Below are 15744 nucleotides of genomic sequence, written 5' to 3'. Positions count from 1 at the left end.
AATTCAGCACCCCCACCAGGAAAAGCACCATCTCTCTCGGGAGCGCACACCTACAGCTTCTTGCCTTTAACTTTTTAACTTTTACTTAGAAAATGGAAATACACAAGATACTTTTCTAAGCTATGCTGATTTGTAAGAAATAAGAAAAAAGGAGGTGCTTTTCCTGGCGGGGGTTCTGAATTCTGCACTATAGTATTGTTCGTACCCAATAAATAATTAAAACGTGCAGTGTGAGCTCTCCACAACACACCCCATTAAAAAACACCACACAGTGTCCGCCTGGTTTTAAACTTTTAGCTGTTTTAGTGGTCACATGACTCACTGAGCAATTTCGCATGTTCAGTATTTACATTTACCCAAACTGGAAAACTGTCAACATAAGCACAGTATTATTTTAGTGGCAGATAAAAATAAGCATGACTGACAAGATAATCTGAATCAACTGAGTGTCATCTTCACTGTCATCATAATAAGGTCACTGTATTGTGAAAGACATGCTGGCGTAGTGTGACTGTTGTGTAGGTTTTAACTCTTTACTGGAATTGTATAGTGGAATGATTCAGTAATGATCCTATAGAGATTGTGAACTATGGTTAATTCACAGATGTATGAAGTTTAATAGTGAACAATAGTGCAGTGTTTTTGGTGCTACATATAACCAGTACTGGACAGTAACAAAGTAAATGGAATTGGTTACGGTTGTTTCTTTGTATATCTGTACTTAACTCAAATACTCAACTTACAATTGTGTAAATATCATATCCTTTCATGGCACAGTACTGAAGATATGACACATTGATTAGAGCTGGGTATCATTTTAAAATGTTCACTACCGATATGTAAGTATCGGAAATAGGCAACGAAGTTTTTAAAAACTTTGGGTACTCTGTAGTACCGAGAGATATTGGTCTTTAACCCTTGTGTGGTGTTCGGGTCTTTGGGACCCGTTTTCATTTTTCATCAAATGATACTAAAAAATATATATTTTCTAACTCAAACTCATTGGCATTTAGGGCTGCCACAAACGATTATTTTTATAGTCGACTAATCACCGATTATTTTTTATGATTAGTCGACTAATCGGATCATACGTTAATTGAATATAAAACACAGTTTATCACAATAGAATGCAGCTGCTATTATACAACCAACATTAGATTTCAGCTATATGCTAACTAAAAATAAAAACAATTAAAATCATAGTTCATTAAACCTTTAATGAAATATGCAGCTTGTTGTAACAGACAATTATTTTACTGTTTAGCATAAAGTGTAAACAACTGTGTAAAATAAGGATAAGGCACTGGCATTTATGAAACATCTCAACCGTGAGGTTGTTTGAACTATTATGAAAAAAAAGTATATTACTAAAAAATGCCTCTCTGTCCAGATATTGTGTACATTACCGTACACAGGGCAGCGGTCTGCACAGATCTGATTGGCAGAGGAGAGCGTTTGGTGATTTTACACCACACATGACTGATCTGTGAGTTTACTGCACCGAAAAGCACTGAAAACAGAAGCCACTGTCAGAATGAAACCCTTCTCTGTAGTTTATCGGTTTGGGACGGCATTTGTGACGACGTCTGGGTCCGGATCCGGATCGCGGTCCGCCTATTAGTGACCTCTGTTTTAAAGCTATCAAGATGAGTAAGTTAAGTACTAAGTTAATGCTCTGTTTACGCTAATTTTAGCAGCTAAATAGCAATTTAGCTTCTTCGTCATTTAATCAGCCACAACATGCCTCCTTTTCAGGTGCTCGTGCATCGCGGTTGTGCTGCCGAGGAAGGCAAGTTCTTCATTGCAGACATTGCATTGCACGCGTTTCACTTTTATTTTCTTGGTGATCCCACACTTTTGAGTTCTGTAGCGGGGTAGCCATGAAACCAGAGCCTGTCTGTATAATGTCCTGAGATGTCGTCCACTACCTACCCCGGTTTCCACTACTGCGCATGTGCGTCCAGGACAGAAAGGCAGTCGCAGCAGTTTGGAGAGAAAAACAAAGAAAAAAAAAAAAAACGACTAATCGACTATTAAATTAGTCGTCGACTATTTTAATAGTCGACATAATCGTGACTAGTCGACTAATCGTGGCAGCCCTATTGGCATTGGCTCATTTTTTGTAAAAAACATATATCAAAACACATTTTCATTAAACACACACTGTAAACCCCCCCTCTACACATTTATATTACATACAGTATGTTTGGCCAAGGGCTAATAAACATTGCTTCATTTGTAAATTTGAAACTAAACAAATTTTCTACTCATATCTTGAGTTTAATTCATTTTCTTTTACATTTTATTAAAAAACTAATAAAAAAAGAGTAGCTTTTTTTGAAAGAAATGTAACATAAGAAAGGTAAAGGGCAAATATTAACCATGTAAGCTGTTTATATTGCTTGCAATTTAGGTGAAGCGAGCATGTGTAAAGCATTTTAATGTAAAATTGCTTAATTTTGCTGAATTAAATACAAGTAACAAAGTAAACGAGTAACAAAAATATGAACACCACACAAGGGTCAACAGTTTACAGTTATATAATCTGTACTCTGACTACTTTACATTGTTTCAAAGTGTCATATATTCAGTGGTGTCCCCTTAAAATTTAAAACGTTTAAAAATTTACAAAAAATGTGAGGAGTGAACTCACAATTTTTTTTGTTTGATACTATACTATTATACTATTATACTTCCATGTTGGCTTACTTTTCTTTTTTTCCCTTTAACTCAATCACATTTTAAACTTCATACCTTCCTTTAAAAATACACAGATAATTTCAGTTTATTAAACTGAATTTGGACGAAATGTGGAGCTACTTTGAGTTTGTTACAGAGCCACTAAACCCTAAATCATATTTTTTTCCATTAATAGCTGAAATATGTTACTGAGAAGTAATAAAACAAACCAGATTGTGCTAAATTTTTTTATAAACATTTCCTAATCTTTTAAAAAACGCTTTTATTATAGTAATTTCTGCCTCTGCAGTTCTGCTACCTCTCAGGTTTAGCTGTGCTATAGCTGAGGATGATGTTTTCATGTATCGGTACTTTGGTACACAGATACATTATTACAATATGCGAATCAGTTAATAATACCGCCCTTCTGCTGACGACAACGTCCAATCATCTGCGTCTCACCGCTGTTAGAGGCACACTGCTGCTGCTGCAGCTCAGCCAATCAGCTCTCTATCTTCCTCATGCCCTGCCTCTAAACCCATACATCACCCAGAGCCCCTTCCAAACTACCACCACCATTTTTTTTTTTTTGGGCCTTTTTCTTATTCCTTTTTCCTTTTTCAAGCTTATCTTGTTTCACTACAACCCAAGTCCATTTTACACCAGATGTCTCCTTTAAAGAACGTTTATATAATTTTAATAAATAATTAAGTTGTATTATTATTAATTCTGATGGCTGCAGGGTTTTGTTCATACGCAGTATGTTCTCTGGTTCTCTGTAATGATCCTGTTCTCCTCCTCGTTTCTCTGAAACTGAACTGAAGATGCTTCTCTGCTGTTTATCTTCTTCTCTAACGCCGTGTTTCTGTTCCTCCTCTCCTCCGCCAGTGATAACCTGTACCAAATGGCGTCCCAGCTGGAATGTGTGACCTGGAACCCAGTCAACTCTCTGGCCTCCACCATCAAAAGGTATTAAACCAGCATGGAAGAGTCTATTCTAACTATTATAACATTTATATTATAATATATGTATATACAGCTCTGGAAAAAAAATTAAGAGACCTCTTCAGTTTCTGTATCAGTTTCTCTGATTTTGCTATTTATAGGTTTATGTTTGAGTAAAATGAACATTGTTGTTTTATTCTATAAACTACAGACAACATTTCTCCCAAATTCCAAATAAAAATATTGTAATTTAAAGCATTTATTTACAGAAAATGAGAAATGTCTGAAATAACAAAAAAGATGCAGAGCTTTCAGACCTCAAATAATGCAAAGAAAACAAGTTTATATTCATAAAGTTTTAAGAGTTCAGAAATCAATATTTGGTGGAATAACCCTGGTTTTTAATCACAGTTTTCATGCAGCTTGGCATCATGTTCTCCTCCACCAGTCTTACACACTGCTTTTGGATACCTTTATGCTGCTTTACTCCTGGTGCAAAAATTCAAGCAGTTCAGTTTATAGATATGGAATTATTTAGTGAACAAAAAGGGTTAAACAAACCAGAATATGTTTTATATCTTACTTTATAAGGAAAGTGATGTGTAATGTTTAGGTTGGAGCAGAATTATTATTAAGCATTAACCGCAGTCCATACTAAGTAATTTATTATAGAAATTAAATAATTCATAAGGAATACAGAATAATACATAGTCAATACTAAGTAAAGTATCTATTTAAAGTAGATACTAAACATTTTATAGTAGATATGATATAATTCATAGGGGGTATGGTATAATACATAGTCAATACTAAGTCAGTTATAGTAGATATTATATAATGAATAGGGGATACAAAATAATACATAGTCGGTGCCAAATAACTTATAGTAGATACTTAACATTTTATAGCTTGTATGATTATAATTCATAGGGGATATAAAATAATACATAGTCGATACTGTGTAATTTATAGTAGGTATGATATAATTCATAGGGGATATAAAATAATACATAGTCGATACTGTGTAATTTATAGTAGATATGATATAATTCATAGGGGATATAAAATAATACATAGTCGATACTGTGTAATTTATAGTAGATATGATATAATTCATAGGGGATATTAAATAATACATAGTCGATACTGTGTAATTTATAGTAGATATGATATAATTCATAGGGGATATTAAATAATACATAGTCGATACTGTGTAATTTATAGTAGGTATGATATAATTCATAGGGGATATAAAATAATACATAGTTGATACTGTGTAATTTATAGTAGATATGATATAATTCATAGGGGATACAAAATAATACATAGTCGATACTGTGTAATTTATAGTAGATATGATATAATTCATAGGGGATATTAAATAATACATAGTCGATACTGTGTAATTTATAGTAGATATGATATAATTCATAGGGGATACAAAATAATACGTAATCGGTGTTAAATAACTTATAGTAGATACTGAACATTTTATAGCTTGTATGATATAATTCATAGGGGATATAAAATAATACATAGAAGATCCTGTATTAGTCTTAATAAATAATGAATAATTTATAGTAGATATAGTCATATCGGACACTGTACACTTAATAGTGCAATTTTTATTAAATTATAGCAGATACATAATAATTAAAAGTGGATACTGAATAATCCATAGTACATTCTGAATAATTATTTGTAAGTACTGAATACTGAATGATTTAGAGTCAGTAATTCATAGTGGATAATAGGGGTGGGCGATATGGCTCTAAAATAATATCACGATATTTCAGGGTATTTTTGTGATAACGATATACTTGGCGATTCAGGAAAACTAAAATAATTAATTAATTTCAGGAATATAGTATAAGAGTATAACAGAATAATCATAATGTGGCAAAATAAATAATATAGCATAAAATAATATAATGCAGCAAAAAATATTGCTGAATATTTAGTGCATGCATATAAACTGCAAACTAAAACAACTATACAATAAATACACCTAAAGCTTCACAGTAAATAATAGACTACTTTTAAGACAGAACAGCCCTATTATCACGATATGGATTTTTAATATCATGATATTTCTGTGTTACGATATATTGTATATGATATAATATTGCCCACCCATAGTGGATACTGAATAGTAAGTCTTGAAATTAAATATGCAAATGAAGAGTTAGAGCTTTAGTGAATGTCTGTCTGTTTTTTTATTGTGTTTTAATGTAGCTTCTGTATGAGTGTGTGTGTGTGTGTGTGTGTGTGTGTGTGTGTGTGGTGATTAGAGCTGCTGATGATGATGATGTGTGGAGTCAGGCTGCGGTTACTGTTATATAAACACAGATACAGATCACTCCTCTATAACTCAGAGTGCAGAGAGAGGGGGGTGATTCTCTGCTCACTCACCCGGTTCAGTTCAGTTCAGATAAACTATCTCAGACTGGGTGTGGTGGAATTCAGCGCTGTGTGTATCAGACTGAGGGAGGCTACAGTGTGAGCCGAGCAGACGGTGGTTTGCATTAAGTGCATTTACATACAGTCATACAGTACCAGTCAAAAGTTTGGACACACCTTAAATTTAGTTTTTTTTTTTTTTTTTTTTCATTATTTTAAAATGTTCTGTAATACTAAAGTAATACCCAAAGTGTCAAGAAAAACATGGAATTGTTTAATTTACCAAAAAAAAAAGAATATGTTTTATATTTTACATTCTTCAAAGTAGCACCTCTTTCTTAGATGACAGCTTTACAAATCTCTGCGTTTTCTCTTGGAGGTCTCATTCTGATAAAATCCAGTGTTCTGCTGTAATCAGAATATGAACGTACATATAAACATAGTTAATGTTAGAAGGCTGGATTTTAGCTCAGTAATAAGATTTTTCAGTGTTTATATACCATTAAGCAATTACCGTATTTTTCGGGCTATAAGGCGCACTTAAAATACTTATTTTTTCCCAAAAATCGTCATTGCGCCTTATAATGCAGTGCGCCTTGTGTATGGATTTTGCTTGTGTTTACTGACCTCGATTTTATGTGGTACACGGCGCTCTGTTTTGCAGAATTCCTCACCCACGCCAGAAAAAGATCCCCCTCTTGGGCTAGCGCGCGGTTACCTTTGACTGCCGTACTGCCTCTCGGCTGTGGTTCAGGGTAGCTAGTTTCCACTGTAGCTCCGTGGCCAGAACAAGGTGCCGGTAAACTTTCCTTTCCACCCGTTCTGGGGTAATAGCACAAACTGTTTCTTTTTAGCGCCCACTTCTAAGTAAAGTTAACCTCTTAACACGCGCTGGCCCACCGGCGGGCCAGAAATATTTAATATTTCATAACTGGCTGTGTTTCTCAATAGTTATGAACAGTTATAGGTTCAATATAGACATCCAATATACCATTTTAAAGCTTAGAATCTCTGCTTTTGAGCTATTTAGCCTATTTAGCGGAATATCCTTTCAGAAAATAAACATTTAGGGCGAAATATGCCTTGGTTATGATTTTAATAATTCATAACTCTCATATTTGCGTTTATCGTTCGTCCATATTTCATCGAATGCGGTCATGTCATACACCATTCGAACCGTCTGGCTCTCCGGATTCCAGAACTGTGCTTTTACTGTAGGATGTATGTTTCATGAATTAGAGCTGCGTTAGAGCGCATGTTTCCAGTAATAAAAGGCTCTCCTTTTGTCCTGGGGTAACCTCCGGTCACTGCCGCCACCCCCCGAACACACACCCGCGCTCAGCCACAGGTCCTACCTTCAAAACGCGTCCAGACTAAAGAGAATCCATCAATCCAGTCTCCTGTAATCCACAGTTATATCCAAACAGCGCTGGAAATCACTTCATCCAGAAATGAAACTTATCCAATCTTTATCTCTGTTTTAAAACCGTTTTATTCACCGAATTCGGCACAACACGCTATTATAGTCAGAAGCCTCGCGGAGTAATACGTACTTGCTGTGCTTCAACATAATATTATGGTCTGTCGGAGCGTTGCGGCTACCGTTGTCAGGAGCGTCGCGGAGTAATACGTACTTGCTGTGCTTCAACATAATATTATGGTCTGTCGGAGCGTTGCGGCTACCGTTGTCAGGAGCCTCGCGGAGTAATACGTACTTGCTGTGCTTCAACATAATATTATGGTCTGTCGGAGCGTTGCGGCTACCGTTGTCAGGAGCGTCGCGGAGTAATACGTACTTGCTGTGCTTCAACATAATATTATGGTCTGTCGGAGCGTTGCGGCTACCGTTGTCAGGAGCGTCGCGGAGTAATACGTACTTGCTGTGCTTCAACATAATATTATGGTCTGTCGGAGCGTTGCGGCTACCGTTGTCAGGAGCCTCGCGGAGTAATACGTACTTGCTGTGCTTCAACATAATATTATGGTCTGTCGGAGCGTTGCGGCTACCGTTGTCAGGAGCCTCGCGGAGTAATACGTACTTGCTGTGCTTCAACATAATATTATGGTTTGTCGGAGCGCGGCTACCGTTGTCAGGAGCGTCGCGGAGTAATACGTACTTGCTGTGCTTGTTGATTTATTGCTCAGAGATGTTGTTATTTTTCACAGATATTGTGAAGGATTTATTGCTCAGAGTTATTGTTACTGATATAAATAAAGTTTCATTTAGTGCGCCTTATAATCCAGTGCGCCTTGTGTATGGACTAACACTAAAAATAGACCGTTCACTCATCGTGCGCCTTATAATACGGTGCGCCTTATAGTCCGAAAAATACGGTATATATTATATTATATTATTTTATATTATATACCAATTCAGTAATTAGATTTAAGTTACTGTGTTACTTTTTTGTCATTTTCCTTATTAAAAAGATATTGTAGCGTTGAAACGTAATGTATTCTAGGAATTATAATGTGGGTGTGTAGTCTCGCTCATTTTTGTTGGTTTAGCATGGCCACTGATGAAAGTAACTAATTAAGTAACTTAAAAGTAACTTGGTTCTTTTCAAATCAAGTAATCCATAAAGTAACTTAGTTAATTTTTAAGGGAGTGAACAGTAATCAGAATTACTTTTCAAAGTAACTATTCCATTACTATTCTTAAAAGACAACTGCGCTGTGAAATTGACTTTGTGTTTCTTAAAACATGATAAAAAGTACTTAGCCTTGTTGAATAGCCCACCTCCGCTCTCCTGCAGCTTTCAGAGATCCAGTAATTTTTGCAGTTTCTATAAACATGCTTTAAAATGGATGATATAGGGCATATTTGTCCCCAGCAGATGAATTGCTTTTTTAGTAATGTATTTGTATCGGACTGAGACTTGAGTTTGAGATGTAGTATAGATTATCTGATTAGGAAATCTGATAAAGAGCGGGATTTTAGCTCAGTTATTCCGTTTCCTAGTGCATGCATACTTTTAACCTCTGGGTCTTCCCTTTATATTATTATCTAACGGTCGTGAAAGTGCATTTATCATAATTCTGAAAAAATCTGATGTTTTACCGTAGTCAGTGTGTTTTAGAACTGCAGTAAAATGTGGAATTTGGATGGGCATTTAGGATATAAAAAACAACAATTACGCTAAGTCTGATAATCACCATGGTCGTAGCCCCCTCACCCCTGTTACCATGAGACAGCAGGGGTTTGTGGGCCGGCTGAGTGGGAGAGGGAGGAGTGGATTGATGGATGGATTGATGGATGGATGGAGTGAGGGATGAATGCTCCAGTGCTGGGCGTTTTCACACACTGGGATGCTAAGCTAACAGGACAGTGAGGGTTTATGGAGTGTTAGCAGCTCATCAGGTGCTGCCCACACACTCCGGCTGATCCGGACCCTCAGCGTTCCTCAGCGCTCCTCAGCGTTCCTCAGCGTTCCTCAGCGCTCAGCACCGTTCCTCTGGGAACTGGGCTGGATTATGAGTTCCTCAACTGCAGCCAATTCATCTTCACTGCTTTCCCTAATCTACACACAGATACAGCAGCAGATACAGCACCACTGTAATCTTCTAAACTCTGAGAGACTCCTAACATCCAGAGTTCAGCTCGTTACAACCTGTGCAAGACACCTTGTGATGCTCATTGCTATCTTACACCCTGCCAGCAGTCTATTTTCACGCCTTCCTCCTGTGTTGTTTAAATAGCAACAGTGCTTCTGAATATATCTAGGCTGATGGACAAAGTGGTTCGGAAATAAGGCGTGTTCAGGTAAATGATCGAAATACAACCTAGATAGACGTTCATTGCTATCCTGAACACGCGGCAGTGCGCAAACCCAACACTTACATCAACAATAAACAGAATAGTAAATAAAATAACATTGCTGTTCCATTGCGTAAATGAGCTGCTGGAGCTCCTTCACAGCGTCAACCAGCAGCTCAGTTTCCTCTGATGAGAAGCGTTTGTTGGACACGTATAGGTGGCTGCACTGTTAAAATAGCAATCAGCCAAAGTCAGAGCTCACATGAGGGAATGATGAGCAAGTGACATGCTGATTTGGTTTATTTAACGTTAAGCCCCAAATTAACCACACCCATGATTAATTCATTAAGAGAATTAGTACATGCCTTTTGCTCGTTTCGAGCCAAGCAAATAGTACTTTTCCCGTCGTTACGATAGCAAGGACACACTGACACACCCTAAATACACACTGCTTTTGAATAACTTTGTCACTACTGGTGCAAACATTTAAGCAGTTCAGTTTGGTTTGATGGCTTGTGATCATCCATCTTCCTCTTGATTATATTCCAGAGGTTTTTAATCAAAGAGGTTTTTAATCGGTCAAATCAAAGAAACTCATCATTTTTAAGAGCTCTCTTATTTTTTTTTACCAGAGCTGTGTATAATGTTTTTTCCATTTTCTCCCAGTTTATGTGGGATTACCCCACCCATTCAGCTGCTACTCAATTGTATATCCTCAGTCACTGGTGATTCAACAACACCAGGAGGGTGAAGATTAGCACACGCCTCCTCTGACACGTGAAGTCAGACTTCACCTCCTTTTTTTAAACTGCTGCTGATGCAGTTGCTGATTACTGAGTAGCATCACAGCGCTAACGCTCAGAGGAAAGCGCAGCGACTCGGTTCTGATACATCAGCTCACAGACGCAGCCTTGTGCTGATCCACATCACCCTAGGAGTGATGAGGGGAAAGAGCGCCATCTACTGTACCCACCCAAAGAGAGAGCAAGACCAATTGTGCTCTCTCAGGGCTCCGGCAGCTGATGGCGAGCTGCATGACTGGGATTCGAACCAGCGAATTTGAATTTCCCGATCATAGTGGCTGTGCCTGAGTACAGGGTGATCTGATTGGTCCTGAGTGAGAGTGTGTGGTGTGTGTTCTGGTGAGTTTTGAGAGTAAAAGCTACAGTGTGATCTGGAGGAGTTAACAGAATCATGTCTGTGTTTCTCTGCTGATATTCTCCAGTCCCAGCGCCGGGTTCGAGACTGACCCGCCCCCCGCCACGGCTCCGCTCGTCTACAGCTGCAGCGCCCAGTACCACATACACACTCACGGACTGTTCAGAGGAATACAGGTCAGTACACACACACACACACACACACACACACTGATTATAGCTTATCAGAAAATTAGAATATTATATAATACTCATTGGAACTGTTGGCAGTGTGCCAAATCCTGCTGGAAAATGAAATCCGCATCTCCATAAAAGTTGTCAATAGCAGAGGGAAGCTGTAAGATATGAAGTGCTGTAAGATTTTGTGGGAAAACAAAACTGCACTGACTTCAGACTTGATGATAAAACACAGTGGATCAACACCAGCAGATGACAGACATGACTCTCCAAACCATCACTGATTGGTGGAAACTTCACACTAGACCTCAAGTAGTTTGGACTGTGTGTCTCTCCACTCTTCCTCCAGACTCTGATCCCTTCATTTACTTTAAATGAAATGAAAAATTTACTGATGATCAGTGATGGTGGTAGAAATGTAGAAAATCAATTAAATAAAGAAATAAAGAAACACACTTAATGAGAAAGTGTGTCCATACTTTTGACTGATACTGTATTATAATAACTTCCATTAAAAGTTACGAAACTGACAGTCAACATTTCTCTTAAATAAAAAAAATATATTGTAATTTAGAGCAATTATTTGCAGAAAATGAGAAATGGTTTAAATAAGGAAAAGGATGCTTCAGAGCTTATAGAACTCAAATAATGCAAATAAAACAAATTCAATACTTCTATTTAAATAGGTTTAAAAGTTTAAATAAGTATCTATATCAGTCTAAATATCTGAATCATGTATTGCTGCTGGGTGCTTTTATCATTCCTCCTAGTAGCATTGCAACCCCACACTTCTGCTATATCAACTAAAGCTATTAAAACTTTCTCAGGGGGTTCTGAGGTAATTTTCTCTTTTAAGGGGGGTTTTTATCCTCTTTGTTTTTATTCCTGTCCAGAACGATCATGTATGCGTTTTTCTCAGACGTCCTCTGAGACAAAAAATTACAGGCTGAATTATCTACTGTTTTTCTCTGAACTCCGTGGTCCTCCGGTAATTTTAGTCTCGTCCAGATTTACATCTCTGATTCATCTCCTCCCGTTTAATAAAATAGCTATTTGTCCACTGCTGTGCACCGTAATTACTGTACACTTTGGGCTCGCACTTCCACGGAGATCCACGTAAACTAAACACAACAGTGAGTGGAAATGGAGGAGCTACTGAACTCTGTGATGTCACGTGACCGAGAATGTTTAAAAACAAAAAAACTCACTGGTCCTCCTGTTTTTTTTTCAATTGCAGTCCAGATGCAGGAGTTTTATCAGTGAGTAGTAGTGTGAAATATTTTTCACAGATGTCCCCCTGAGAAAATAATCCAGTACGAATAGGGCTTATGATGTTCTATAACTCTGTAGACTGGCACTGTTTTGTGTTCTGCAGTTTTACTACGTATAGTAACATTTTTCTCCTGGAAATCCACAAAAACAACCCCAGTCATCGAGTCCAGGTTCAGCTAAAGGTCACACACTCCCCTCCCACCCAGATCTCCTGCCAAACCCTGCTGAAGTCAAGGCCAGGGAGCTCCTCTGGAGCGTGTAACTGAGAGCAGCGGACGCCAGCGTCTGATTGGTCAGGCCTGACTGCAGTGCTACATCATGTCAACATGTGCTAGTGATGGGGGCATAGTGTTGCCCAAACAAATATCTCAAAGTAGCTAAAAGTAGAGAATGAAGGCGGACTATTCAACAAAAGTTCATACTCAACATCATGTTTTACTACAATGCAAATCAATTTCACACCGAATTTCTCCTTTAACCTTTACGTCCTGCCACACAGTCCACTGTTAACTAACAAAACACTCTGAATTAATCATGTTTCCATCTCAAAAATTCAAATATTATATTACTATTACTATAAATTAGTGGAAATTCCGATAATTAACGCTATGATGATATTTAAAAGCAATTTTGAGCCGTTCCATATATATATATATATGTATATATATATATATATATATATATATATACATATATATATATATATATATATATATATATATATATATACATATATATATATATATATATATATGTATATATATATACAGCTCTGAAAAAAAAGAGCACTTAAAAATTTAATACCAAATTGAAAACCTCTGGAATTTAATCAAGAGGAAGATGGATGATCACAAGCCATCAAACCACCAAACTGAACTGCTTGAATTTTTGCACCAGGAGTAAAGCAGCATAAAGTTATCCAAAAGCAGTGTGTAAGACTGGTGGAGGAGAACATGATGCTGAGATGCATGAAAATTGATTAAAAACCAGAGTTATTCCACCAAATATTGAAAAACTTTATGAATATGAACTTGTTTTCTTTGCAATATTTGAGGTCTGAAAGCTCTGCATCTTTTTTGTTATTTCAGACATTTCTCATTTTCTGCAAATAAATGCTCTAAATGACAATATTTGTTTTATTTCTCTTGTGAGAATTTTTCAGACTAAAAGTCGCAATTTTCTCAAAAATCGACTGTGCGCCTTATAGTCTGGTGCACCCTATGTATAAATATTCTGGTTGTGCTAAACTTACCTCGAACTGATTTTATAAGGTACCGTATTTTTCGGACTATAAGGCGCACCGTATTATAAGACGCACTATCAAAGAACGCCTATTTTCTGCTATTTTTCCATACATAGGGCGCATCGCATTATAAGGCGCGTTAAGTGACACTAGAAAGGGTGCCTATATCAAAGTGAACAGGGGTGGCGCCATGTTTCCCTTCCCCCACCGGGGGTGGTCGCTTGCCGGTGGAGCGTCTCAGTATATATAAATCTAAATCTAACGAGTGCTGGATATTAATCTACACAGATTCCTCTCCTGAAAACTGTTTATTTGGGTGAGTAACGTGCTTCAGTTTATTTACAGTAAGCTTAGATTTCCAGATGTCCACTAAGGCTTGCTGCACCAGCGTTAGCATAGCTATCCGCTAGCACGCTAGCTAGTCACCTAAACTAGTAAAGTTAACCCAAACTTAAACGACAGCGTTACACTGAGTAATCCTGCGTGTTCTGGTAAGACAGTGAGATATTAGCTAGCGATTCGTCCCCCGTAGCTTGTTTTAACACGGTAAACAAGCAGATTACAGGCTGATAAAACTCACCTCTGAGAGAGTTAGCGCTTAGCATCTAGCTAATGCTAGCCAGGCAAAGCAGCACAGACTTACAGGCCGATAACTCACCTCTGAACGGTGAACGCTTAGCGATTAGCATCTAACTCTAATAATACTGCTCCAGCAGTATTAAAAGTGCTAAATTTAGAAAATACTGATCTCTGAACAGTGAAAAAGCTAGCTAGCTAAGCGGTTAGCATCTAGCTAATGCTATTGCTGCTCTGCACGGAGTGTGTGTTTACTGCTCCTTACACCTGACGGGTAAAATTTAGATAATACTGATCTCTGAACAGTGAATAAGCTAGCTAATGCTATTGCTGCTCCAGCCTCGGAGCTGCACGGCTCTGGACTCTGTATAGCACTGAAACTCTGTATAACGCTGCACGGAGTGTGTGTTTACTGCTACTTACAACCTGACGAGTAAAATTTAGATAATACTGATCTCAGTGAATAAGCTAGCTAGCTTAGCGGTTAGCATCTAGCTAATGCTATTGCTGCTCAGCCTCGGAGCTGCACGGCTCTGGACTCTGTATAGCACTGAAACTCTGTATAACGCTGCACGGAGTGTGTGTTTACTGCTCCTTACAACCTGACGAGTAAAATTTAGATAATACTGATCTCAGTGAATAAGCTAGCTAGCTTAGCGGTTAGCATCTAGCTAATGCTATTGCTGCTCAGCCTCGGAGCTGCACGGCTCTGGACTCTGTATAGCACTGAAACTCTCTATAACGCTGCACGCAGTGTGTGTTTACTGCTCCTTACAACCTGACGAGTAAAATCCATACAAAAGGCGCACCGTATTATAAGACGCACTGTCAATTTTTGTGAAAATTAAAAGTTTTTAAGTGCGCCTTATAGTCCGAAAAATACGGTATTTGTTAAGCAATGAAGCCGCGCTGCTTGATGGATTGTCGAAGCATTTCGGCAACAGTAGTCAGTAGTGGCCTCTGTGAACGGCCGTTTCAGTCAAAATATTATAAATTTGAGCTCACTGTAAATAAACAAAGGGTGCTTTACTCACCCAAATAAAACGTTTTTTCAAGAGAGAAATCTGTGTAGATTAATATTGAAGAAGAATTACAGGTTGGGTTATGTAGGCGCTTCCCCTGCAGAATTAGAAGGGTCCGCTATTATCACCCACCTTACTTTCTGTTTATTGTATCCTTTACTAACAGGAAAATATATATACATCATTTTAATTAGTAATTTTAAAAATAATTCTTAACATGATATTAGTGGCTGATTAATGTGCATAATAATGGCTGTGTGAGCATTCGAACACCGATTACGTCAGGAAAACATGACGACACCTTTGTTCACTTCGATTTAGTCATCCTTAGTAGTGCACTTACTAGTGTCGCTTAATGTGGCTTATTATCTGTATGAAAATAGACCTGTTCATTGACGTTGCGCCTTATAGCCCGAAAAAAATGTTAATTTTATTTTAACCTCTTAAAATGCCTTGGCTCGTTCACATGCTACAGGTTAAGGTGATACAAAAACCCTTTTTCTCTGCCTGTTCACT

At 37.6% G+C, this 15744-nt stretch overlaps 1 protein-coding gene across 3 annotated transcripts in view; it reads left to right on the top strand.

Annotated features, from left to right (window-relative positions):
- wt1b (WT1 transcription factor b) overlaps nt 1-15744 on the top strand; it is a 43058-nt gene that overhangs the window by 17599 nt on the left and 9715 nt on the right. For all 3 annotated transcript variants that reach the window (XM_049483773.1, XM_049483771.1, XM_049483772.1), the window contains exons 4-5: nt 3568-3648; nt 11007-11115. In XM_049483773.1, coding sequence (XP_049339730.1) covers nt 3568-3648; nt 11007-11115 — 190 coding nt within the window. The remainder of the gene's footprint in view (nt 1-3567; nt 3649-11006; nt 11116-15744) is intronic.

Source organism: Astyanax mexicanus, chromosome 9 (genome assembly GCF_023375975.1).
Source record: "Astyanax mexicanus isolate ESR-SI-001 chromosome 9, AstMex3_surface, whole genome shotgun sequence".
Lineage (NCBI taxonomy): Eukaryota > Metazoa > Chordata > Actinopteri > Characiformes > Acestrorhamphidae > Astyanax > Astyanax mexicanus.
This window is presented reverse-complemented; position numbering and strand designations above follow the sequence as displayed.